The sequence below is a fragment of the Gopherus evgoodei genome, chromosome 10 (assembly GCF_007399415.2).
Source record: "Gopherus evgoodei ecotype Sinaloan lineage chromosome 10, rGopEvg1_v1.p, whole genome shotgun sequence".
Lineage (NCBI taxonomy): Eukaryota > Metazoa > Chordata > Testudines > Testudinidae > Gopherus > Gopherus evgoodei.
In genome coordinates, this window is record NC_044331.1 from 31,146,788 (window position 1) to 31,172,659 (window position 25,872).

A 25,872-nucleotide genomic window follows, 5' to 3' on the forward strand; every position below is an offset into this window, starting at 1 on the left:
GAATCTAGAGCTAAGGCAGAAACTCTATTCCAAATTAAGTTAACTCTGCTGTTATGTTGAGGGTTAGCTAATACCTCTAAAGAGTGGCTGATCTTACTAAAGGCCACGTTTTGTCCTCAGATAGAGGTGCCAGGGGCTCCTCAGTGAGTTCAAGGTGGCTAAAGGAAGGCTATGGCTCTATAAAGGTTGAGGATGGAACTATGAATAGATTTGGGAACAGTTTTCTCTCTTTTCTCCCTTGATTTTACTCCTCATGCTATTTAATACACTTCATCCTGATCAAAACTAACTGGAATTACTGCTCTAGATTGCAGCCTTCTTAACTTTGTGTGTTGCTGAGCCACAAAATCAGAGCAAAGGCCACTTTGGTAATATAAATTTTATAAACAGTACAAATAGTATTTTCACATTTTAAAGTATTACCAATTTTATTATTAGCCTGTTTCTTGCCCCTCCATTTCATTCCTTTGTTAACAACAAGCATCTGCATTCCAGCTGATGATATCACAGCTCATCCTCCAGCTGGCAGGGCTCATGTTTGATAGATACTACTGTCCTGCCCCCCAGAAATGAAGGGGAGCCAGGACATTTGTGATTTACCCAGACTGTCTGGCAAAAGGATGGTATCAAAAGTTATTGATTACCTAAAATACTCTAGGAACATATTGTTCTAAACTTGCGGGGTCATAACCAGAAGTCATGGAATTGTGAGCCACCCTGATCTTCACAATTTTGCTAAGGGAAGGGGCTCTGTACTGAACAGGTTGAGAACCTTGTTCTAGAGCAGGTTCAGGCCTATGACTCCACAATTAATTCTTTATAGGCCCAATTGTCAGGAAAGCATGTGTTTAAGTCCCATTGAAGTCAAAAGGGTTTAAAGCATGAATTTAGAAGTTAAGCTTGTGCTCAGTGCTTTCCTGAAGTCAGAGTGTGGTGATGAACCAGGTTTAACAGTAACTCAAGGATTATCTTTTCTTGACCCATCTAAGGAAGGGGAGCATCTCAGAGGTAATATTCTTAACATCCAAGATTGGTGAGCATTCAGAGTGCACCACTCTCAACAGTAATGAAATAGAACATATGCTGACAGGTAGAGGATTCCCATTGATACCCTGGTGGGAGGAGAAAGTGACATTTGGAAGTCTGGAATCTGCCACAAAAGCAACCAAAGACAAACATACTAATTCCAAATTAAAAACAGTCATTTTCATTAATTTGGATCTGCATCATCTGCCTCAGAAACAGGAACAGAATCTTACTATGAATTCTACTCTTACGGTCTATCTGGTCTGCAAACACCTCTCCATAGATCATCCAGTAGGGCATATAGAAGATGTTGCGGGGCTAGGTCTCCAAGAGGGCTCCTCATCTGGGGCGGGATAGCTTGGCGGGCTACTCCAAAAACTCATCAGAACCACAAGCATGATGACCACAAAGTACAGCATGTCAATCATCTGGACAGAGGGACCATACAAATATTTTTGTCATAATCAGAGGTTACATACATGAAAGAATGTGTGTAAGAGAATGTGTGCAGGAAAACCACCAAGAAAGATTCATGAGAAAAAAAAATCCCCCAAACTAGTTGTTTCCCAGATATTATTATGCTGGTACAAATATCGCTCATGAGCTGAAAACATACTAAGTGTAAAAAAACAACACCCAAGATCCAGTTCAACAGGTAATAAATAGGTTTTTCAACTAAAAGGAGTATCAGACTATATGGCTTTACAGACCAGATTCCCCCTGCATTAGAAACATTTTACCCTGCCCCTGCCAAGCCAAGAGACCTCTCAACCAGCACAACTGGTCACAGTGTTAACTGCTAGATTAGAAAGCATACTTGTGCCCTGGCAATCTCTTGCTTCTGTAATGGCCCTTGGGCAGAAGTGAGTCAGTTCAAATCAGAGCAGCCTTCAGGGGTCCCAGGATCTGGTTGCACAAAGGTGGCTTAAAGCCACATTTGCAGCACCTCTCCTGAGTAAGATTGTGTGCTTCTCAGGTGGAGGTTCTGGGCCTACGAACTTTTCTATGCCTTGCATGGTATGGTGTACATTTATGGTGCCATGAAAATGTATAACAACAGCAATGACAACAGCAGCAAACAAATAACGGACTTATGTTTGGAAAGCGAAAGCAGAGTGAGCATCTTCATATAAGTGCTTGGGCCAGTGATAAGAGTATATATTTGAACTCTTTCTAGCCATACTTTCCCTGAACACACAGGCAATGACATGTTGGACAGTGGCTCTTGTAAAAATTCTGCCACTGACTTGAAAGGAAGAAATACGATGACTTCTCTGTTGCTGGTGGTGCTTTCCCTCTCTGTTCACTGCTAAGCTACCTCTGCCCGAGAGGCTCACATACAAACACTTCTGAAGAGCAACATTTTGACTTTGGAATGCACCAAGTGAAAGGTATTTTCATCTCTAAGTGCTAAAAGAAGGGCCTCATCTCTCTCCAGTTGAATACTCCCTCCTATCATTGATACATATTCAATATATTTTTTAGGAACAGACAGCAACATTTTCAGTCACCTAAGCAATCTAGGAGCCTGAAACCCAAAATGCATATGTTCCAGCAAAGTTCACCTTAACAGAACTCTGTGTTGTAGTCTCACCTCCTTTCTTAGTTACAGTTATATTCAATTAAATGGAAAATCAAAGGGACTCCCCAGAGCCACTCCCCACCTCCTTATGAGTATGTGAATCCTTGGTATACTGGGTTTATTATATGCTAAGGAGGATAATTTTATGGGAGCCTATTGTTACTTTATTGGCAGCACAAAGCTTCAAATATATTAGTTCCATTTACTGGAAGTGGGTTTAATACTATGCTTTGATGGAGGAAAGCCAGTCTGGCTTTGATGTTAAGAACCACAAGCTCTGGGCAAACACAATTCTAACTGAAGTCAATGGGAGTTGAAGATCCTAAAAGGGCCTCGGAGAATCAGACTCTAAGCTTATAAATTTAAATCCCACTTTTCTGAAGGGAAATACCTAAAATGGTTCACTGAGACTCACACTGAGATTAAGTAGACTATTCTGAAGAGACTGCAATAGGACAGAAAAACAGGGTGTAAGGATACAGGATATTAAAACAGTTTAAGAAAATTCTCTCTTGAATAAAGTTTATTAGCAGTATATCCAAAATCTTTGTGGGGAGAATGTAATTCATGAGTCAGACTGAGAGCCCCATTCTGCAGCCCTTATTCACAGACCAATCAGGTGAGCAGCAGTTGTGGGAATTGGTATCTAGAAGAAGAAATGATTTTACTTTCCCAAATCTGCTTTCTTACATAGTTTAAGATGCATCGTTAAAGCAAAGCCTCTAGCTACAGAGGTACTAACCATTTTTCCAATCATCATGACATAGGGTCCCAAATACTTGTTCACACCAAAGATATCCAGTACTCGAATGTACCAGAAAATGATATCCACACAGTAGATTACTCTTCCATAACCCATGTAAGGCTGGTTCTGTAGGCGAAGAATTGCTCCAATTATAAATACTGAAATAGCCACCATATCAGTGATATTCCAGTATTCCTGCAGCCAGACTTTTATTTTCTGGCTCAGCTTGCCTGGCTCCGACATCAGAATCTAAAAGCAAAGGGAAAAAAATCCTGAAGAAAATCTATGGAGTGCATTTTTTAAATAATGGTGGTGAGAACAGAGGGTAGCCTGATCGGGTGTAATGGTTTCATCAGGACCAGGATTTGCCCCTGCAGTAGAGCACATCGCTGCTTACAGACTCCATTTAATTTTTCTATTTTGACCCAACTTTCTTTTAACCATAGGATTTCATCACTTAATAGGATTGTCACTTATTCACCGGCTGTGGCCCATTAACTTTTTGTTCACATTTATGTCCAAATCAAAATTATATGAGGTGTTTATTTTAGGAAACACGGTGGGTTGGAGGGGAAACAAGACTGGGAGGGAACTACAGTGGGGTGAATTGATTTGGCAGTGGGGTTTTTGTGCTGTGCTACCAATCCGTAAGAGCCGAGATGATAATAAATTAAATACTACTGTGAATTACCTATAAAACATGTTCCTCCCTCCCAACCTCTTCATCATATACTATAACTGATCAATGCAACATACATTAATTGTGCATAACAGGAGGCTATTTAGGGATTATATCCTCATGTCCTCCCAGGGAAATACACATAACAAGGAGCAGTGAATTCAGGAAACTGCAAAAATGACCTAGTGGAATTTTGACTGCTCTTTTGCTCAGGCAGGAGGGTTCTGAGAGCCCTGGAGTGGGTAGTAGTTGAAGTCCCCCTGCACTGGATGGGTTTGGAAAAGGTGCAGGGAGGGAATCTCCTGCCTCATGCAAGGCTTGCCTGTCTACACTACTCCTCCAGCCCCCATTCACCATTTATTTATAAATGGCAAGTTCTTCCCCAGGATAATGTAAAATAGCAGTTATTGGTGTGATTCACATTACCTCTCTTACTTTCTCTAAAGCCAGAGTCACAATATACGAGATGACAATCCATTCCTGGAGCGAGGGCCAGCGGTCCATCCGAACCAAGATTATATAATTGAACAGCATTAGGTAACCCAGGTATGATATCTGGAAAAAAGAATCCTTTATGTCCATGGACTCTAGGCATTAGTGTGCAGGGGCTGTTACACGGTAACTGCTTTGTCCATGGCTGCATAGACCGCATTTAGTTACTTGAGATCATTCTAAAATTTGTACACAAAGTCATTTGCAGCAAGTTTAAATGTATAAGTACAGAACATAAGTGTAAATCAGCAGAAACAACCTAATATTCAGGAAAATATTTATATTGTCCACTAATTTGTTATTTCAAGTTTTATAGATACCAAGGCCAGAAGGGACCTTGTGAGCATCTAGACTGACTTCCTGTATAGCACAGGCCATAGAACTTCCAAAAATAATTCCTAGAACAGATCTTTTAGAAAAGCATGCAATCTTGATTTAAAAATTGCCAGTGATGGAGAGTCCACCACAATCCTTGGTAAATTGTTCCAATGGTTAATTACTCACTGTTAAAAGATTACCTTATTTCCAGTCTAAATTAGCCTAGCTTCAACTTCCAGTCATTGGATCACATTATACCTTTGTTTGCTAGATTGAAGAGACCATTATTAAATAGTTGTTCCCTATGTAGGTACTTATAGACTGTAATCAAATCATCTCTTGGTCTTTTCTTGAAGCTAGGGGCTGATTTTCAAAATATACTGAGTGCTTACAACCTTAATAAAAGTCAAATGGGGAAATAATGGCCACAGGTGTCACAAGCTGGAAGTCCAGAATGAGTGGAGACCTTTGAACTTTTTGGTATTTAAAAAAATTAGATATAATAAAGCAGCATAGAAGATGGAAAAAACAATTTAAAAGATTTTAACTATGTCTCTTTAAGTTTTAATGGGCGTTAAACCATGTGCGATGTGAATTTTGTTATGTGCTCACGTACGACGATGCTAGAAGCAGTATAAATTCGTAAGAGAAACAGATGCCAAGGCCAAAGTGTATTTTGTTGATACCTGTTCTTTAAACTATATATCAAGATGTTTTCCTATTATTTTGTTTTAAATTAATATAAGGTATGACGGAGAAAAACTCAGTTCTCACTTTTTGTTTTGGTGCAGCAGAGTCAGATACTTTATTATTTCTCAAGCAATTGCAATTGAGGGAGGGAGTGCCCTAGGACACAGGGTCGCCCCAGTCCCAGACAGGTCTCTCAATAGGTAAACAATTAAAGCAAGCACTTATACTTTGTTACAGACAATAATAGCAACAGCTGCATTTTGTTTATACATAGGTCATCCTGATATCTTGATTTTCTCACTTAAGAGACTCCAGTCTACATTTCGTATTATCTACACATTATCTACATAAGGTCGAAACAACAACTTCTCACACAGTTCTTTTCCACTCGCCTCACACAATCCTCACTTCTACAAATCTCGCGTTATTAGAGTTACAGTTAGCTAACTCTTGCTAACAGAGACTGTCATGCATTAAGATCCTCTACAAATCCCTGTCAGTTCTTTCTCTACTTCCACAGGTAACAAATTGTTAATAATCAAAAGTCAAGATGACTTACTCACCGTGTAAAACCAGAACTTTACAATAGGTGCATTATAAAATTCATAGATCTTTTTTCCAATAGGAAGGCTCCGCTGCTTTTTGTTTCCATTCTCTTCATCTTTTCGGGAGCCTGTATCAGCATTTGCATCCTGGAAGACAGAAACTGGCAGCTTGTCACCAGTACATGGCACCTATGAGAGATTCTTTCAGTCATGATGCTCAATCATCTGTCAGCTACAGAAAGCTTCCTTCTGAATAACAGGACTCTAGTCTCTAATTATTCAGTTCCATTGCACTTTGAAAAATACAAGGCGAGTGTTCTTAGCTGTTGTAAATTGGCATACCTCCACTGACCTCAGTACAGCTACATCAATTTACACTGGCTGGTAATGTGGCCCATATATTCCCAGTACTAGCAACACACAGGGAGTTTTTGGTTTCTACACAGGCAGGTGGCATGGGAAAGCTGCAGATTTCAATCTGAAGGTGCCAATGGCATAATTGTAGGCAAATCTGGATATTAAGTCTGCTGGAGAAGTTAAGAGCATTCTGACAAGGCAGGGGTAGGCAACCTATGGCATGCATGCCGAAGGTGGCACGCAAGCTGACTGGTCCTGGCCACCGGTCCGGGGGGGCTCTGCATTTTAATTTAATTTTAAATGAAGCTTCTAAACATTTTAAAAACCTTATTTACTTTACATACAACAATAGTTTATATATTATAGCCTTATAGAAAGAGACCTTCTAAAAAGTTAAAATGTATTACTGGCAGGCGAAACCTTAAATTAGAGTGAATAAATGAAGACTCGGCACACCGCTTCTGAAAGGTTGCCAACCCCTGTGATAAGGTATAGTAACCAACCACATTTCCTCCTCTTTTTCTTTGCCATCTTCATTTTCTCTTGATGTCTGATAGGAAAAATCATCAGAACTGCGAAACTCTAGGAATAGGATGGTGGGTGGGAAGAGAATCCCCATTATAACCTGCCAAGAAAAGAGGTATCAATTCAATGCATCGATAACATCATTAGATTTTGTTTAAAACAACATTATTTCTTTTGTTGCCATCATCTCTCTGAACATCATTCAACATACAGGAAGCTACTGAAATAATTAATATTTATAAAGCACCAGTATTACACATGGCAGTATAATTAGGGTGACCAGACAGCAAATGTGAAAAATCAGGACAGGGGTGTGGGGTAATAGGAGCCTATTAAGAAAAAGACCCAAAAATTGGGACTGTCCCTATAAAATCGGGACATCTGGTCCCCCTAACTATAATATATATTAAGATATAACATGGAAATTGCTCTGGAAGACTCATCTTGGTAGATACATTGCAATAAAACACACCAGAAGATAAAAGTGTTGCAGGACAGAGTTCAACAGCTCAGTTCAGTGGAACAACACACAGCAGGATGGTGAGGGGAGCAGGGTTCATACTAAAGCTTATAAATTACATTCTGATATGAAACAGGGGAGTTTCTCAGAAGAGTTTGAAAGAATAAAGGGGGGAAGCTTAGCAAACAACAACTGGGAAAGCTTTCTAAGCATGAGAGATAGCATGCAGGAAGGCACATAAGAAGAGTTGGAGAAGGAGATAAAAGGAGTAGTGAGGGTAGGGAGTGAGAATAGAAAGTTTGGGGGACATACAGGTGAGGAGCATAGAACTGGAAGGTTAGGGAAGGCTGAATTTTGTATGGAAGAGGAAGGGAGTCAGTGAATAGATTTAACAAGGGAGAGAGATGTGATCTGAAAGAAGGGAGAGGATCATGAGCTATGATTCAAAAATTTTGAGTAATTTAAGTGGAGAGAAGTGGGAAAGTGGAAGTGAGAGAGTTTGAAGATGAGACAGGTCAAGGAGAGTGAAAAACAGAGAATGGATCAGGATGTTGGCAGGAGAAGAAGAAAATATAGATGGATTTTGTAAATGTTATGGTATGAAAAATCAGATACTGAGCTTTCCCAAAGTTTGTTGGCATCTGAACCTGGAAGTGAGAAAATGAGAGATGGGTTGAAGATGACACCAAGGTGACAGGCCTACATGTGGAAGGCAGTTTTAACAATATAGGATGAGAGAAGGACTTCACCTGATAATAGCCCAGAAAATCATATATTACCCTCCTGACAAGCAACACCAAAACACTCCTCACACTGTGTGTATCATGTGTCTCCCCTTTGCCCCACTTAACATTATTCATGTTTAGCAGTTATTCATTCTTTGAACCTACCCTTGAACAATCACCTGAGTCTCATCAATGGAAGACAGAGAAATCAGCAGAACAAGTGTTCAAGTCCTCAAAACAAGAAAAGATTCTTTCTAAAAAAAGTGTTTTTCCCCCCATCATTCTACCCTATTCTACATAGGTTCTTATACCACCCTTTTCATTGTACTATCTGAGCTCCTTCCAGCACTGCATTAAGAGATGTGACTAGCGTCTGTCACATGTGGTTTGTTCTCTCTCTCATCCTTCATTATGTGAACACGATGAATGTCTTTTAGCTTCTCATGTCATATAACTAGTTTTCACGGCCTGGGTATAAACTTAAATGAACACTTTTGTCATTTATCTGGCTTTGCTTCCAGATTTAAAGCATACTAAGCCTTTTATTGCCTTCTATACCCCCTCTGCCATGGGGATGTTGTCACTTAAATATTCTGAGGTTAGGAGCCAGAAATACTAGCTTAACAAAAGAAATACTTTTAAAGCACCCCTATAATTAGGGGGCTGAATGGTTATATGAATAAATATACTAAATCTGATACAATACTATATGCCTTAGCTGTATCTTCAACATCAGTGCCAAGGAAATTACTGCAATTGTATAGAAGAAATACCTTAAGGCCTGGGTTTTTCCGCATGCGTAGCCGCCCCATCCACATGTCTGTTAATAACATCTGGCTGCAGGTGTGAGCTATGAAGTCCCTGTGTTTAGCTGCCACAGCAAGTTTAGGCAAGTGGAATTACTCCAATTTTTCAGTTCATAGGTCAGTAATTTCATGGCAACCTGTTCATCATGTTTATAGATTGATCTAACAACTCAACAGCCAGTTGGCCAAAAATCTCTGAAGAAAAGGAGACATGCAAAAAGAATCGGAAGAACTTTGCTTAAAAATTGTAGTGTTCCCTTAAATCTGATTGTAAACTCTTTTGGGTTGGGACAGTGTTTTCCCATGTCTTTGTACAGAATCAAGCACAATCGGGCCTCAATCACGATTTGTGCTAGCATGCAAAGGCTCCACCCACAAATAAATATAAATGATAATTAACTCTGGTGCTTAAGGAGCTATTGATTGGAAATGTCATTATTGCTTGTAAAATATTTTTCGTCCTTTGATTACAGGCACTATAGAAGTTGTAATTGTCATTTTGTAAATTTCTAACATTGTAAGACAATTATAATAAATCCAATTACATTTGAAGTTTTGAAGAAATTTACTTAAAACTACAAAAGCAATAAGGCACAGAGATTAACAAACTGAAGTAGAGTGCATAGAGTAACATGTAATTTTCATTCCCTTTAAACTTATTTTTATTTTTAATCACCTTCCTTCAAACATGTCAACTCCTTTCACAGCTCTTGTGAGACTGTTTGGGATAAAATTTACTTAGTAGACTGAAATTTACCTCTTCAGAGAATTCATATACATCAGTTAATCCTGACCTAGTGAGGTAAACTAATTTTATTTTATCAGGAGGAAACTGAGGCAGAGACATTAAGCCATTTTCCTAAGACCACAAAGGGGCTTCAAGATGTGATAACTTAAAAATTCCTGCCTCCCAGTCTTGTACGTACATCCTCAAACTTCATAGATGAAAAAAGTTTGTCAGAAAAATGGGCCAAACAATCATCCCTGTGACCCATCATCTTAAAAATTAATTGCAATTGCTCAAAAATAACATTGAGCAGTCCATATGGCCCCATATATACAAATTAGCCATGCACTATGCTCCAATTAACTAACTTTGAGTTGTTGTCCAAATCCTGAGAGATGTCGTCCACCAGTTCACTCTCTGAAGACTCATGGGCCATGGATTTGTACAGTTTACAGGCCACAAGTGCTTTGGCCATGGTCTCCTCCCCTCGCTGCCAAAGAAAGAGTGCCATCTTCTGCCGTTTCATCAGCACTGCCCATACCATGAGTTCATGAAATGGGTACTGAAAACGGCTGACTTCTGGATCATCCACATCAATATCTATCTCTTCCTCCTTTTTCTTTTTCTTCTTCTTCTTCTTCTTCCCTTTGGTTGGAGGCTCATCATCCTAAAGGAAAGCAAAACAAAAGCCTTGCCACTGAATTCTGAAAGCTATTGTGAGACCTACTCCATGCACAAAGAACACATGGAGATGACTACTGGCATTTCCAAAAGAAAATGTGAACTTCCCATTAACAAGCAGCCTACATTCCTTGAATTACATCAAGTTTTGTAGTTTAATTTCTGATTTGTTTCTATAAAGAATGCCAACAACAAAATAATGAAATAAAACCTTACCAACAGATCATGCATTGGGTTAGCACTCCTGGGTTAACATTTTGGCCACAGAACCATTACTTGCATGCTTCATTATGAGTCACTAGTGTTCTATAAATACAGTAGAACCCATCACTTTACACAGACCAGCTATAGTATAAGCGGAGTTGTACTGCATGTGTAATTGCACTGGTTGCTTTGCAGTAAACTGAAACAACTTAGGACTTTTCTTCTATTGAATTGTCAGTGGAGCTTCACTATAAGTAGGTTATACTGTACTCTCTGATTTGATATGGTCTATCTCTATTCCTGCAGAATAATGTTTCATATCAGGCATCAAAGCAATTTTTAAACCAACATGCAGATGAAGAGAAGGAAAAACAGGCAAAGGGAGGTAGACAGAATCCTTGGGAACAGAGTTAAGATACTAAAGGGAATGTTCACCTTTGAATAAGGAATCTCCTCGTATGTATGCTGTACAAACTGAAGGTATAACTATCCCATTTCCTAAAAGGATAAGGAGGATAGGCCATTACTACAGGAACAAACATGGAAGTAACTGAAGGGAGGTACAGACAACAGAGCAGGATCCTAAAGGGAGAAAAACCACGACTGGGAAAATTAGGGTTTAAATAATGTAGGAAGAATACTGCATATATAGATATAGATAGAGCTACTGATAATTTGTAGGGCTTGATTCCACTATCAGAGATGGAGTGCGAGTAGTGGTGATAAACACTTTATAACATCAATCCTTGTGCATGCAAAGCACACTGGATTCTTTTAAGGAAGTATGCAGCAGCATGAGCATGATACTTCAGAATTAAGTTTTAGAACCTGAGATTCCAAGCAGAAGTCTTCACTTATTCCTTAAATACATCTCACTTCTTCCTAATTTCCAACAATTTCAGGAAGGGAGAAGTGGTCCTTATAGAAATTGCAGTGGTCTTTATTCACATACATTTAGAAAAAATGTTATCTGTCTTTCAAGAAAAAGGCTGTGCATACACATGCAAATGTCATTTCAAATCAGAAGACGAGAATTGCATTTTTTTCTAGAAAAGAACAAGTAATGATTGCAAAATGCCAAATAATTTATAGTCAATAGTAAAGAAAATAAAAACTGGAAATGAAGAAATTTAATATCCGCTCTTCTTTCTACATGAGCACAAAAGCTTTCTTACTTCTTTGGAATTTTTTTTTAGAAGTTAATTTTATTTTTCACCATTTCTTTTCTTTTAGATAGACGGAACTGCACCCAGTGCTAGATGGAGAAAACAGAGTTAAACTTCAAAATACTTCAGTTTCTTCTGTGTAAAGCATTTGCCACTGAAGGAAAGCATAAAAACATCAAAAAGTGTTCTTAGAAAATACTGCATAACTTGCATATGAATAAGGCCACATATCTCAGAGCTCAGCTCATCAGTATATATATGAGACCACATCTCTTCAGCTCTTGTTTCCTCCCATCTGTAACCTGAGCACTTTGCCCTAAAGCTGTTAGAAAATATGAAGCAGATCTGAGAGGAAAATTAAGTTTCCTTTACACTTCCTTCATATAGGGAAAAGCTGCTTATCTGCTTTGGAAAACATAGGCCTTTGTGCGTATATATTTTACAATTGACTTTAGCTTCCACATAGAACCCTGTTCACTAGGGTTGCCAATTTTGTATTATAACGTATTCCTGGAGATTTCATCACATGACATAATCTTTAATAAAAGATAAATCTTTAATTCCTGGAGACTCTACTATTCACCCTACTATTCACACACTGATAATACAAGCTTGCTTATATGCTTCATATACAAAAGTCCCTAATCTTTTCATGTACCAAGTATCTAACTGGTATGTTCCAAGGTATCTGTTAGAAATGTTTAGCTCTGCCTTCAGATCAGATACTGAGCTTTCCCAAAGTTTGTTGGCATCTGAATCAGGGTTCAGATTGGGCCCATGGTTTGGGCCCATGGGAGAGACAGGTCCCAGATACAACATTTGGATCCAAATCTAAACTTCCGTGAAGTTCTGGGGTGGTTGGGGCAGGGCTCAGACCTGAGGTTCTGGTTCAGGTCCATCTTATTTCTGGGCTGTTTACTACAGTGCATTGCTGCTATGCTCTGAAATAATCAGCTACGTTTACAATGGAAGAAAAATAACTAACATAACACTTAGTTAACTTGACTGAAAAAGCAATTTCCCTCTCTGAGCTCTCTAAGGCTATGTCTACACTAAATCCACATGTAAAGATGTAAGTACAGATGCAGCGGGTCCAGCTAGCACAGTTATAAACAGCAGTGTAGGTGTGAGACCTGGCTTAGGTGAGAAGAGCAAAGTGCCCTACATACTTAACCCCCAGGGTACGTACCCTGCATGGCTCTCTACGTGCCCAAACAGTGCCTTCCACATCTATGCTGCTGTTTCAGCTCAGTAGCATCTCACTGCCTCTCCCCTGCGAGAGCCTTTCCTTCCCACTGCCGGAGCCTTTCACTGCAGTGCAGAGCTACACACCACAGTGACAAGTGTGGATGCAGCCTGCCTTGCACTGTGGCATGTAGCTACACATGTAGTGCCTGTATTTTACATGCTGCTATAGGAGTAGACATAGCCTAAATCTTCCATGCATAAACTGCACTTTAAATATAAAGAGGATTTGACCATGAATTACTCAGCTGCTGTATCTCTCTCATCACTATGTTTTCTGTGTTCATATCTAAAATTGTTTTATCTACAGTATTTTCCAACACTGCAGTGTGTTATTACATAATACTGCTAAAAAACTGCTTGAGGATTATGTGAGCAAAGCTCTATGCAGAACTTAAGACCGTAAATATAAGCAGGTTGCTGGTGTTTCAAAAGTAATCTGTAAATAGAAGATCTCAGTCAGATACAATTGATATTAAATCAGTGTAAAACTGAGAAAGCTCAGAATGATGCAGAAAGGTGTTTTTCCTAGTTATATGAAAAAAAATAATCTGACTTACCTCCATTCCTAAAAGTTTAAGAGCTTTTGGCTGCATATTTAAAAGAAAAAGAAAAAAAATCTAGTTAGATGGAAGGGAAGAACAAAGATGTAAGAATGCCAAAGAAAGCAATTTTTTTTCATTTGCATAGATAGGAACATTATTTGGCAAATAGCTGTAACTCTATTTTGGAAGGGAAAAAAAAAGTTCCTTATTCTGCCCCTTCCACCCAAATCATCCTTTGACTCTGATAAAAAGGCCACTTTTGAATTAAAAAACGAAACCAAACCCATTTAATTTTTCCCCATAGAAGTTAGAATCTTTATTCTATTACATTTTCTTAAAATGACTCCTCTTTATATTCCATTAGCTTCATAATCAATACTATATTCTGGCAAGAGAACAGTTTATTTTGGGTAATAAGCCCTCACTCTTGGAAGCAATCTTTTACAGGATATTTGCAAAGTTGTTCCTCTTCTGAGGCAGCTCCTTTGTCTTACCTAGATCGGGCCTATGGATTATTACAATTACTTGCTCACTGAGCTGTAGTTTATCCCTGTGTTTTTTGTATATATAACTATTCTATGCAGTTACAATAACTTTAGAAGGTCATACTCACAAATTAAAGCTAGGAATGGCTAAACATACATAACACCACAGTTAGAAATACTTGGATTGTTAATTACCAAGAAGTGTGGAAAGCGCACACTTGCACAACATATTTAGCACATATTGGGACCCTGAGTCTTTATTCTTTAGCTCAGACATTTTGCATTATCCTCATATTAACTCCACAGGCTGTTAAATGAAGATCAAGTGGACACACAGTAGTTCACACAAGATTCAATAAGTGGAGAATTAGTTATTCTGATTATTAGCACTATGGGGAAATACAACATAAACTTGTTCTTACCCTCTTTGGTCCAAATAAATTATTGTAAAGGGTCCGAAAACTTTTTCGAGTATAGTTGCAACGATAAGCTCCACCCATGAGGTATTCAAGTACAAGACCAATATCTATCAGGCTGATATGATAATCAGGTGGAAGATTTCCCTACAAAATACAAAGTGTACTTTTAGGATATAAAACAACAGTAAAGCAAATACAGAGACTTGCCCTGGCTATATACAATATGACACATTTATACTCATACTTTGTAGACATTAATATTTTATTCATTATTAATATATTCATCCAGGGAAAATGTTTACTTGGGGCCAAATTCTCCTTTGGGGAGCTGTCTGTGTATCCAAGGGTAGAATTTCAGCAGTGGTTGTTGGTAACATATCAATCAGTACAGAGTTATTTGCAGCAGTTAAATAATATGTAATGGAACTATGAATGTATCAGGGAAGAGAAGAAGACAAGAGCTTTATAGTTTTTAATATATTTCTGCTAAAATGGATACAATCACATTATTTTTAATAAATCAATGCAGCTGAAAATTTATACACATTCTGTTGGTTATGTGCTCCATGGATATTTGATGTAATTTCACAGGTTTTCAATTTATAGATGACTTGCTTAATTTTAGTGTGGCTATCTCATGGCTGAAAGATTTAAGTGATGACCAATCTTACTAGAGGTACACGGTGCTAAGAAATTAAATGGAAACTGTTTTTAATTCAAAAATAAAAATCAAATGTTTATAATAGCCATGAGGCTTGGTTCTGCAGAACCTGACTGATGAAAGTACTCTTCACATGCACAAGTCGTTCCTCTGAAGTCAATGGGACTGCTCGAGACAGGGCTTGCAGGATGACCCTCAGTGACTTTGAGTTCTTTGAACTGAATCAATAACATTACATTCCATGTTTGAATGGGATTTTGATCTGCAAACTAATCTGAACAGCTTTGTCTATTTTAAGGTTTATTCATGCAAGAATTAATTTTGCTTTTGAGATGGTTTAAAGCTGGCTTTTTGTATAATGGAGTGGGTGTTTTTTTTCCCCTGTACCCCTTAATAAAAATTAAAACAAGCATTTTATTACTATAACATTTCCACTAATACACTGCTTGAATATTTATGATCTGTGCAATAATTTAGCGAGATATCATTATAATACTCATACTCGAAATGTATACATACTATCACTAATAATTTTATATAGTACAAGATTATAAGCAATTTTAATAAATTTCATAAACTATAAATGTACTATGCTACTAAGTATATTCAGTTATGGAGAACATTATAGTACTTGCAAACTCTATAGTATACTAGGTGCTCAGATTCCATGGTAATGAGCATGGTATAAGAACCTGACTATAAACAGATAACTCCTATATTTAATTTGCTCAACCTCAAAATGTGAGTCTCTGTATTTTAAAATAAAAAGTGACAATTACAAATTAAAAGGAGATTGCAAATTATGTGATTTCTCGGAGAAATCAAAGAGAAAATTATCTGAATTGAACAGTATAATGTGTCCTTAATATAATCGTTCAATGGACTTTAGATAAGTCCCCACACCAAGTCAATGGAAAGACTACTATTGACTTCAGTAGACTTTGGACCAAGTCTATGATGAGAAATCAAACTACTAAATTACGATTTGTTTTAATTATTCTATTTATTTCATGATCAGTCAGATTTGCTTACACTCCTTGCTTTTTAAAAAGAGAGCAATTACGTGTAGTATGCTGATACAAGAGTTTCCTCCTGCTTGTGAAAGGGGTCAGAATACACTGTAGCTTTTACTGTATGGATAACTTTTTCCCCCACCTCATTACTATCTACAGTTCCCAGGCCATCATGTACAGGGAAAGTTGGGTTAATCTGCAGTCTAAACTTGGTAAACAAGCAGGTTGTATAACTTATATTGTCATATTGTTAAAGATTGGTTGGACAGTTACATTAAATCTCCCAGAGCTGTGACTGAACACTGTGTTTCAAGGTTCTAACTGTACCCTTTTTTGCACACCACAGCAAGGTTTAGTCTAGAACACCACTTAGCTATAAACTATGATGAAAGAGCTACATTCTAGGGAAACAAATCACCTCCATGTTAACCCAACCAAATCCCCGAACTTGTCGCTGAATGAGAGTGAACCATGGAAATGCGATGACCAGGAGGAGAAAGATGGACAGACAGATAGGAAAAATACACAGAAGAGAGTTAGTACCATTGGAAAATGTGATTAATGAAAAATTAGATAAGAATTAAACCCTGAGGTGGATCATTATGGATTATACATTGAACCAATCCTGCAAAACTTTCATGAGGAACTCACTGCAATCAGTTGAGGTTTTCCTTGCAATAGGAATGCAGGATATACTCTGTATAGCAAAACAACAGATGCAAAACTGATCAAATATAGTAAATTTAATACTAAGCCTTACAATACATTTATATGCTGTGGATGATAATGAATAACAGATTTATGACTTCTACTCTGAAGAGTGAAAGAGACTTTCCTCCAGTGGAAGTGGTAGAAGTAACGTTGCTTGGGAGTCTGAGAAACACACTAGTAAGTACACAGAAAAGAACAATCCTGCATTGGCAGGTAGATGGACTGGATAATGGAGTAGATATTTTCTCTAACTTCTGATTCTGCAGTTTTGCCAGGAAATATTTTTCCACTGTAAGGTTGTATGTAAACTTCTTTTGATATGTAAAGAAATTAAGTATATTTAAATCTGGTCTGAGTATCTTACACTACTAGTGATTTAACTTCCCTTTCCTTAAAAACTATAATTTCATTTCATAGTTTTATTTTCCATCTACATTATGTTCACTTCCCCCATTGATTTGTACAATTAAATTAATCATGAAAATAAATCCCAATATCTGGAAATAATATAAAAGCTTACCTTTTTCACATCCCTGACTAGCAAATGCAGGGTATTTGGTGGACCCAATCTCTGAAAGAGAGACCATTCATATTTTGTTAGGCCTTTAATTCTTCCTTTTTTTTTAAATCAAAGTGTAGTTTCTGCAAAGCATTAGAAATTTGGATGTGAATTCCCAGAACGACCATTTGTTCATTACCCAAACAGCACATGATTATATACTATTTCTTCACTGATACAAGATGGGCGGCATAACTGGCCAAAAGTAACAGTCACTTATAGAGTTTACAGCCACCTTTGTGCTGCTTTCAACCTAGGAACCCTGTGCAATGGTCCAGTCCTCAGATATACATTACAGGAGCCTTCAGGTTGCCTTAACTTGCACTGGCTGCGAACAGCTACAAGGGGCTGTAATTCCCGCCTGGGAATTGCAAGGTGCCGGGATGCCTTGGCAGTGACCCTTTACCTTTGGCCACACCTCCCACACCAACAGCAGGGAGAGGTGATGGAGGAATAGTTTATGGCAGTTCTGTGCCTCTGCAGGATCTACTCCTAGGGGAATTCTGTGCCAAAAATTAAACATTCTGTGCCCAATATTTTAAAATTCTGCATATTTTATTTGGGAAAATAACACAAAATAATCATGCTAGTTTCAATTATTTTGTAATTTATTTCAAAGACCTATCAGCAGCTGTCTACAACAACACAGACAACAAAAAACATTTCAAGAAATGTTTTTGACAAGTAGATTCCTTACAGGTATATTAATACAGAACTCTGAGCAATCATTCATTTGAACTACAATGTGAAATGTATTTCCTGCACCCCTAAGGAGCAGTGAAAAGACTTGGGGAAGCCAGGGATAGTGGAGGAGACTGAGGGAGAGGGAAAAAACTGCTGGGAAGGAGGCTGTGTGTGACCTGGAGGGTTGTTGGGTGTGGGTGGGGAGAACAATGTAAAAGGTTTTGGGAGAGGGCAGAGTTTGTTAGGGAGCCACCACTATGCAGACCCTGGATGACTCATAGTCTCTCTCATTTAGTCAGGCACATCTGACCCTGTCCCCCATGTATCCCGTGCACCCCTACTTAGCCACCTCCTGTCCCCATGTGTCTCTGCACCCCCCACTACCCATTCAGCCCCTGCCCCAGTCTGTCACCCCCACTAACCCTTCTGAATCCCCCAGACCCCAGGTGCCCCATGGTGTCTGTGCCTCCATATCTCATGCTCCTGATCTGCCCCCATGGGCAGGGTGCTGTGAGCAAGGCAACTTCTTTCTCTTTCCTTTCCAGAGCTGGAGCTGCTCCTGCCCAGAGCCGCCGCTGCTCTGTATTCTGGGCCACAGCAGCCTCTTGTGGATGAAAGAAGTAACTGCAGCACCTTTCCAGAAGAATGTATTTTTGTGGAAAAAAATTCTGCACAGCACATGAATTCTGCACATGCACAGTGCGCAAATTCCCCCAGGAGTAAGGAATCTACTGGGGTGTTCTGTCTGTGGGATTGTGCAAAGGAGACTCTAGTCCCAAGCAGCCTATGTGTTAATAAAGAGGCAGCATGACCTAGTGGATAGTGCACCAGACTGGGAATTCAGGAGAACTGGGTTTTATTCCTGGTTCTGCCACTGGCCTGCTGAGTGACCTTGGGCAAGTCACTTTGCCCTCTGTGTCTTGGTTTCCCCATCTATAAGTGGGAATAATGATACTCAGCTCCAGGTGTAAAGTGCTTTGGGATTTATGGATGAGAGTTTCTATATAGCATTTTATTATTACAACAACAATAAAGGATAAAGAAATGAAAACTAACTGAGGGTCAACAATATTGCGTACACATCAGTGAGTGAGTTAAGAATATGTAGGTAAAAAGCCACAGCTATTGCTGATATTATGGTTTTAATGGCAATACTAATTATTAAAGAGTTCTTATATGCATTTTTAAAAATACTTCACTATATTTACATGAGAAACCATAAGATTGTCTAAAAGCTGCTCCAGGCTTAGTCAAGATACTCTGTGTATCTTAAAGTATTATGAAGCCATGAGTTATTACAGTGACTCCTTCTAGTGATATGCACCTTTCATGGACTGTCAGTGTGCCCAGTTTTTTGGCCCCTTCAGTTGTTGAAGTATAAAGTGAAACCACCAGTTTGGATAGTTTCTGTGCCAATTATTGGGGGGGAGGAGAGAAGGAAAAAGTGTCATGCTAAACTCAACAGTGAGAGATGCAGCAGTTTATATCAGAATCACAACTCACTCACAGTATTATAAAGCTCTTCTAGTCGAGGATAGTGAGGAAGCGTTGCATGTTCACTCCATTTTCAATCAAGAGTTTCACAAAATCAACTCGATCCAGTACCAGGGCATCCAGCATAGCTGCTCCAGGAATTCACCTGAAAGGTGAGAAACAGAGAACACAATGCAAACCCTGGGTAAGTAAGTCAGAGATGCTGTGCCAGCAACTGCTAAATAGAAGTTTTTTGGGTTGTTCATTAAAAAAAAATTCACATGCGAATTTCAAGCTATGTTCAGTCATCTACATGTCAAAAGGTCATTGTTCCATGTATAGTTTAGATGTTGTGGTTTGTTTTTGTTTTGTATTGTTTGTTTGTTTGTTTTGGATGTGTCCTTAATGTTGAAGTAATGAGAGCAGTAAATGAAACCTTTAGGACATGATTAACGTTCAGTTACTTTTGATTGGTATCTTATACTAAACCAAGTGAATGACACATTATACGAGAGGTGGGTTTGCTTGCTGTGTGTGATGGGGGCAGTTAAATTAAAAAGAATGAACTGCGCAAACATAAAGAGTGTTTTGTATACATAACAACCCCATAAGCAGCATCCATTTAATTGACAAGCTGTTTCCTCAATAGAGAGAAGTGGCAATATGCCCTGGCTTCACAATCTGCTGAAAGAAATCCCCAAGTTTGCTGGAATATTTGCTGGAATATTTGTCAGAAAATATACAAGAGCTTCTCTTAATGTGCCAAACATGGGAACAACTCAACAAGAATGTTTAACTTTAAAAAAAAATTAAATAAACTCTAGGAAATTAAAAATAAAAGAACTATCTTCCTGTAAAAATGTTAGTCTCCCTCACGGATGACTTTTTTGTAATGAAAAAAAATATATATTTTTGCATGCTTTCTGTTCCCAAATATGGTTTAAATCACTTTGGTTCAAACCTCCCAAAACAATTCACATCTGAACTGAAAAACAAACCTGCCAAATTCCAGCCAGGAAGGAAAAAGACTGGAAAATGTTGAAGTGTTAATAGCAACAGAAAATTACCACCTAAAATGGAAATGCGTGTGTGACCTTAGCTATTGGTAGATTGCACAGAAATAGTAATCTACCCTATAATTATGAAGCCACCTATAAATACTAAAGTAGGCTGTCGATTAATCACAGTTCACTCACACAATTAACTCAAAAATTAATTGCAATTAAAAATTAATCGCGATTAATTGCACTGTTAAACAATAGAATACTTATTGAAGTTTATTAAAATATTTTTGGATGTTTTCTTATGTTTTTCAAATATATTGATTTCATTTATACACAGAATATGAAGTGTACAGTGCTCACTTATATTATTTTTGATTACAAATGTTTTGCACGGTAAAATGATAAAACTTTAGAGCCTACAAGTCCATTCAGTCCTACTTCTTGTTCAGCTAATTGCTAAGACACAAAAGTTTGTTTACATTTATGGGAAATACTGCTGCCTGCTTCTTATTTACAATGTCTCCTGAAAAGTGAGAACAGGTGTTTGCATGGCACTTTATAGCCAGCGTTGCAAGGTATTTACGTATCAGATATGCTAAACATTTGTATGCTCCTTCATGCTTCAGCCACCATTCCAGAAGACATGCTTCCATGCTGATGATGCTTGTTAAAAAATGTGTTAATTAAATTTCTGACTGAACTCCCTGGGGGAGAATGGATGGTCTCCTTTTCCTGGTTTTACCCACATTCGCCATATATTTCATGTATAGCAGTCTCGGATGATGACCCAGCACATGTTTCGTTTGAAGAACCACTTTCATAGCAAGATTGACAAAATACAAAGAAGGTACCAATGTGAGGAGATTTCTAAAAATAGTTACAGCACTGGACCCAAGTTAAGAATCTGAAGTGCCATTCCAAATCTGAAGGACGAGGTGTGCAGCATGCTTTCAGAAGTCTTAAAAAACAAACACTCAGATGTGGAAAACTACAGAACCTGAACCACCAAAAAAAGAAAATCAACCTTCTGCTGCTGGCATCTGACTCAGATGATGAAAATTAACATGCGTCAGGCCACTCTGCTTTGGACTGTTATTGAGCAGAACCTGTCATCAGCATGGATGCATGTCCTCTGGAATGGTGGTTGAAGCATGAAGGGACATATGAATCTTTAGCGCATCTGGCACGTAAATACCTTGTGACGCCAACTACAACAGTGTCATGCGAATGCCTGTTCTCACTTTCAGGTGACATATAAACAAGATGGGGGCAGCATTAGTCGTCCTGCAAATTGTAAATAAACTTGTTTGTCTGGGGCGATTGGCTGAAGTAGGATTGAGTGGACTTGTAGGCTCTAAAGTTTGACATAGTTTTATTTTTGAATGCATTTTTTTGTACATAATTCTACATTTGTAAATTCATCTTTTATGATAAAGAGATTGCACTACAGTACTTGTATTAGATGAATTGAAAAATACTATTTCTTTTGTTTTTTACAGTGCAAATATTTGTCATAAAAATAAATATAAAGTGAGCACTGAACACTTTGTAATTGTAATCAATATATTTGAAAATGTGGAAAACATCCAAAATATTTAAATAAATGGTATTCTATTCTTGTTTAACAGTGCGATTAATCACCATATATTTTTGTAATCACTTGACAGCCCCTACATAAAAGTTTCCTGTGCCTCAAAATATTCCAGGCATCAATATGTCCCTCACCAGAAGTTAATTCCTTTCATTCCATGTGGGATTAATGTTGTCTGTTCGCATCACTTCTAGGACCTTGTAGAAGGTAACTCATTCTTTGATTTATCTTTGGTGGTAGGCTGGGTGTGTGCACATGTGTCATAACCTAGTCCCAGATTTGGACCTTAGCGTCCAAAATATGGGGGGTTAGCATGAAAACCTCCAGCTTAGTTACCAGCTTGGACCTGGTACTTGCTGCCACCACCCAAAAAATTAGAGTGTTTTGGGGCACTCTGGTCCCCCTGAAAAACCCTTCCCTGGGGACCCCAAGACCCAAATCCCTTGAGATCTCACAACAAAGGGGAAATAATCCTTTTCCCTTCCCCCCTCCAGATGCTCCTGGAGAGATACACAGACACAAGCTCTGTGAATCCAACAGAGTGAACTCCCCCCTCTCCGTTCCCAGTCCTGGAAACAAAAGGACTTTCCTATTCCCAGAGGGAATGCAAAAATCAGGCTAGCAAATCCAACGCACACAGATTTCCCTGATTTCTTCCTCCCATCAATTCCCTGGTGAGTACCAGACTCAATTCCCTGAAGTAAAGAAAAACTCCAACAGGTCTTAAAAGAAAGCTTATATAAAAAGAAAGAAAAATACATACAAATGGTCTCTCTGTATTAAGGTGACACAACACAGGGTCGATTGCTTAAAAGAATATTGAATAAACAGCCTTATTAAAAAAGAATACAATCAAAGCACTCCAGCACTTATATTCATGCAAATACCAAAGGAAAGAAACCATATAACTTACTATCTGATCTCTTTGTCCCTTACACTTAGAAACAGAAGATTAGAAAACAGAACTACTTCTCCAAAGCTCAGAGAAAGCAGGCAGCCAGAAAACAAAGACCTCAGACACAAAATTCCCTCCACCCAAAGTTGAAAAAATCCGGTTTCCTGATTGGGCCTCTGGTCAGGTGCTTCAGGTGAAAGAGACATTAACCCTTAGCTATCTGTTATGACAACATGTAAATGAGAAGAACAGATTAGAGGGAGGAGTCAAATGAGATAAAGAACGAGCAGCAACTGGAAGAAAGACGCCACTTTCACCTTACCCCGTTTAGTAGTTCAAGGCTTCCGTGGATCTGTTTCTTCTTCCGGCTCTTCTTTCATTTTCCCTCCCTTTCTTTCCCTTTTCCTTTCCCTCTGGCTGCTTTAGTTTGAGCTGCTGGAGATTTCTTTTCCTTCTCAGGTGCTGTGCCATCAGTCACTGTAAGGCTTCCTAAAGGCTACATTAATAATGCACAATATTAGGATAATACAGTCAATTGTTTTGGCAATGGCGGATTGTACGTCAATAGAATGTTCCTATTGAATCTTAATACCACCACTCTCTCTTTACAGTGGTATTAACCTACTCTCACTCAGTGTGGCATGCTGTCCCCTCTAGTGGTGGCTGGGCCACAGTGCTGCAGGGGGCCCCCCATGAGAATAATAGTATTCTATAGTATTGCAACTTTTTTATGGAAGAGGCCTCCATATTGCTTTGCCCCAGGCCCCCATAATCCTCTGGGCAGCTCTGCAGAGAACTGCAGGATCAAGGCTATACACATTTGCTTAACAAGCTTTCTTTTTTGCACAAAGTCCTCTCACACTATCCTACCATGAAAGCATTTACAAGTCAGGACAGAAATGGATCTGTAAACTCACAGCAAACACTATATCAAGGGCAATCTTCATTAATTTGAAATGACAATGAATTGTAATTGGCTCATGTAATTTCCACAAAGAGTTGAAGAGTGCAAAGATGAAACTGGACAAAATAGTGGTAGGTTTTGTTTGCCAGTGGATTTTTTGAATCTAAACACAATAATGTGGAGATTGCAACATTTCCTCTAAATAAATTGATTTATAATAATACTTATATTGTTTAAGATCCCTAAATCCTCTTTATGAAAATGTTTTTAATGGACTGTGAATATTGGAAACATCACATTCCTAACAGGGAAAGAATAAAATAGCGTATACAGGAAGGATTGTTGGTTAAATTTTTAATGACTGAGGTTTCTAAATTAAATTAATCTCAATGAAGCATATAGTGTGGATGTAAAGTATTTTACTGACCATTTTATTGTACGTCATTTCAAGAAAGACATCTAATTAAAAAAAAATTACTTAATTCTCATGGCCTATTTCATCCTGGTTCTTCAGAACACTTTGTAATAATTTGATACTAGATGGTTCATGTAGTAAAGCAAAATGCACAAGCATATTCATCATCAAACTTACTTAAAACTAGGGTTTTTTTCATTACATGAATGACTCTAGGGTAGAAGTTTCAAAAGCACTCAAGTATCTGATCCTCCCCCATTGAAATCAATGGGAGCTTTACCATTAAGTTCAATGGGCCCAGTATCACACTTTAAAAATGATTTAGGAGCACAAGACCCATTCCAATACCTTAGGCACTTCTGAAAATTTCACTCCTACATTCATTTTGCACCATCTGACACCCTGAGGGCCTCATATCAGCATTTGTCTCTTTGTGGTCATGATTTTGTCTTATTAATTCCAACTGGAATTTTCAAAGGAGTCTCCTAGGTGCCTTTCTAATTTCCAGCCCTACTGTGTAATTTAGTAGAGCTAGACATCTAACCACCTGCTTGCACTCACCAGTCAGGCAGCCTGAAGTCTAAGTAGTAATGACTAGAACATGCGGTTCACTATGGGTTGGATGATTGTTTCTGCTGAGGCTTGAGGCTTGGTCTACCCTACAGTGTTAGGGCGAGGAAGGCAGTTTACGTTGATGTAATTATGTCTGTGTTCACACTACAGCCTGGCTCCCGCTGATGTATGTGCCCGATTATACTAATATAATAACTCCACTCCACGAGAGGCATAGGCTTACGTGGTGTAACGATGTAGTGTTCGTGTAGACCCGAGTTACTTACAGTGGCGGCTGACTGTCAGTCTTGTCAATTTCATGGCTCCAAGCTGAAAGCTGAGCTGTCACCCGCTGGGTGGTGAGGAGCTCCAGCTAGAGCCTGGCCTGCCCCCTCTGGGTGCTTTGCTCCCAGCTGGGATGTGCCCACTCTGCTTGGAACCTGGCTGCCGCCTGGAGACTCCCAGCTCCCAATGGGGAGCCCAGGTGCCATCTGGAGGCTCCTAGCTGCCTGTGCAGAGCCTGGTTTGCAACCAACGCTCCTGGCTCCCTTCTGGGAGGCCAGGAGCTGCCTGCCTCAGGCGCAAAGCTCCCTGCTGGTGAGCAGGGGCAGCTGGGCTCCTGGCGGCAGGGAGCAGGGAGCCGAGAGCTGGTGCAGGGAGTGGAGGGGCAGCAGGGCTTCCTGCAGGGAGCTGCAAGCGGAGCCGAGAGCCCAGGTTCCTCAGCCCCCCCACTGCCCCTTGTAAGTCAGTGGAAGCACTCCTGGTGTGGACGCACCACACCAACAGAAGGATGGCAGTGTGTACATGAACCATGAGAAGCATAGGGCTTATGTCAATGTAGTTAGAGCAATGCCCTAACATAGGTCGATTTAAATTTCTGGTGTAGATATGCACTCAGCATAAATCAGGCCCCACATGATTTCCATTATTTGAATTTCTTGCCTCAAGAAGAATCTTGAATAAATTTATTTGCTAATTTTATGCTGCT

At 38.9% G+C, this 25,872-nt stretch overlaps 1 protein-coding gene and 1 long non-coding RNA gene across 2 annotated transcripts in view; one reads left to right on the top strand and one right to left on the bottom strand.

The window, feature by feature from the left end:
* The window catches only part of LOC115658258, a 32,123-nt gene extending 19,887 nt beyond the window's left edge, over positions 1 to 12,236 (top strand). The window contains exons 2-3 of the long non-coding RNA XR_004002220.1: positions 4,479 to 4,578; positions 11,796 to 12,236. This is a non-coding gene — a long non-coding RNA (uncharacterized LOC115658258). The remainder of the gene's footprint in view (positions 1 to 4,478; positions 4,579 to 11,795) is intronic.
* TRPM1 (transient receptor potential cation channel subfamily M member 1) overlaps positions 1 to 25,872 on the bottom strand; it is a 215,835-nt gene that overhangs the window by 31,753 nt on the left and 158,210 nt on the right. The window contains 18 exon segments of the mRNA XM_030576838.1: positions 1,260 to 1,341; positions 1,344 to 1,454; positions 3,351 to 3,602; positions 4,459 to 4,587; positions 6,096 to 6,224; positions 6,934 to 7,059; positions 8,918 to 9,033; positions 9,036 to 9,107; positions 9,110 to 9,143; positions 10,042 to 10,344; positions 13,534 to 13,563; positions 14,426 to 14,566; positions 17,328 to 17,378; positions 19,558 to 19,586; positions 19,589 to 19,675; positions 23,320 to 23,353; positions 23,355 to 23,405; positions 23,408 to 23,509. Coding sequence (XP_030432698.1) covers positions 1,260 to 1,341; positions 1,344 to 1,454; positions 3,351 to 3,602; positions 4,459 to 4,587; positions 6,096 to 6,224; positions 6,934 to 7,059; positions 8,918 to 9,033; positions 9,036 to 9,107; positions 9,110 to 9,143; positions 10,042 to 10,344; positions 13,534 to 13,563; positions 14,426 to 14,566; positions 17,328 to 17,378; positions 19,558 to 19,586; positions 19,589 to 19,675; positions 23,320 to 23,353; positions 23,355 to 23,405; positions 23,408 to 23,509 — 1,879 coding nt within the window.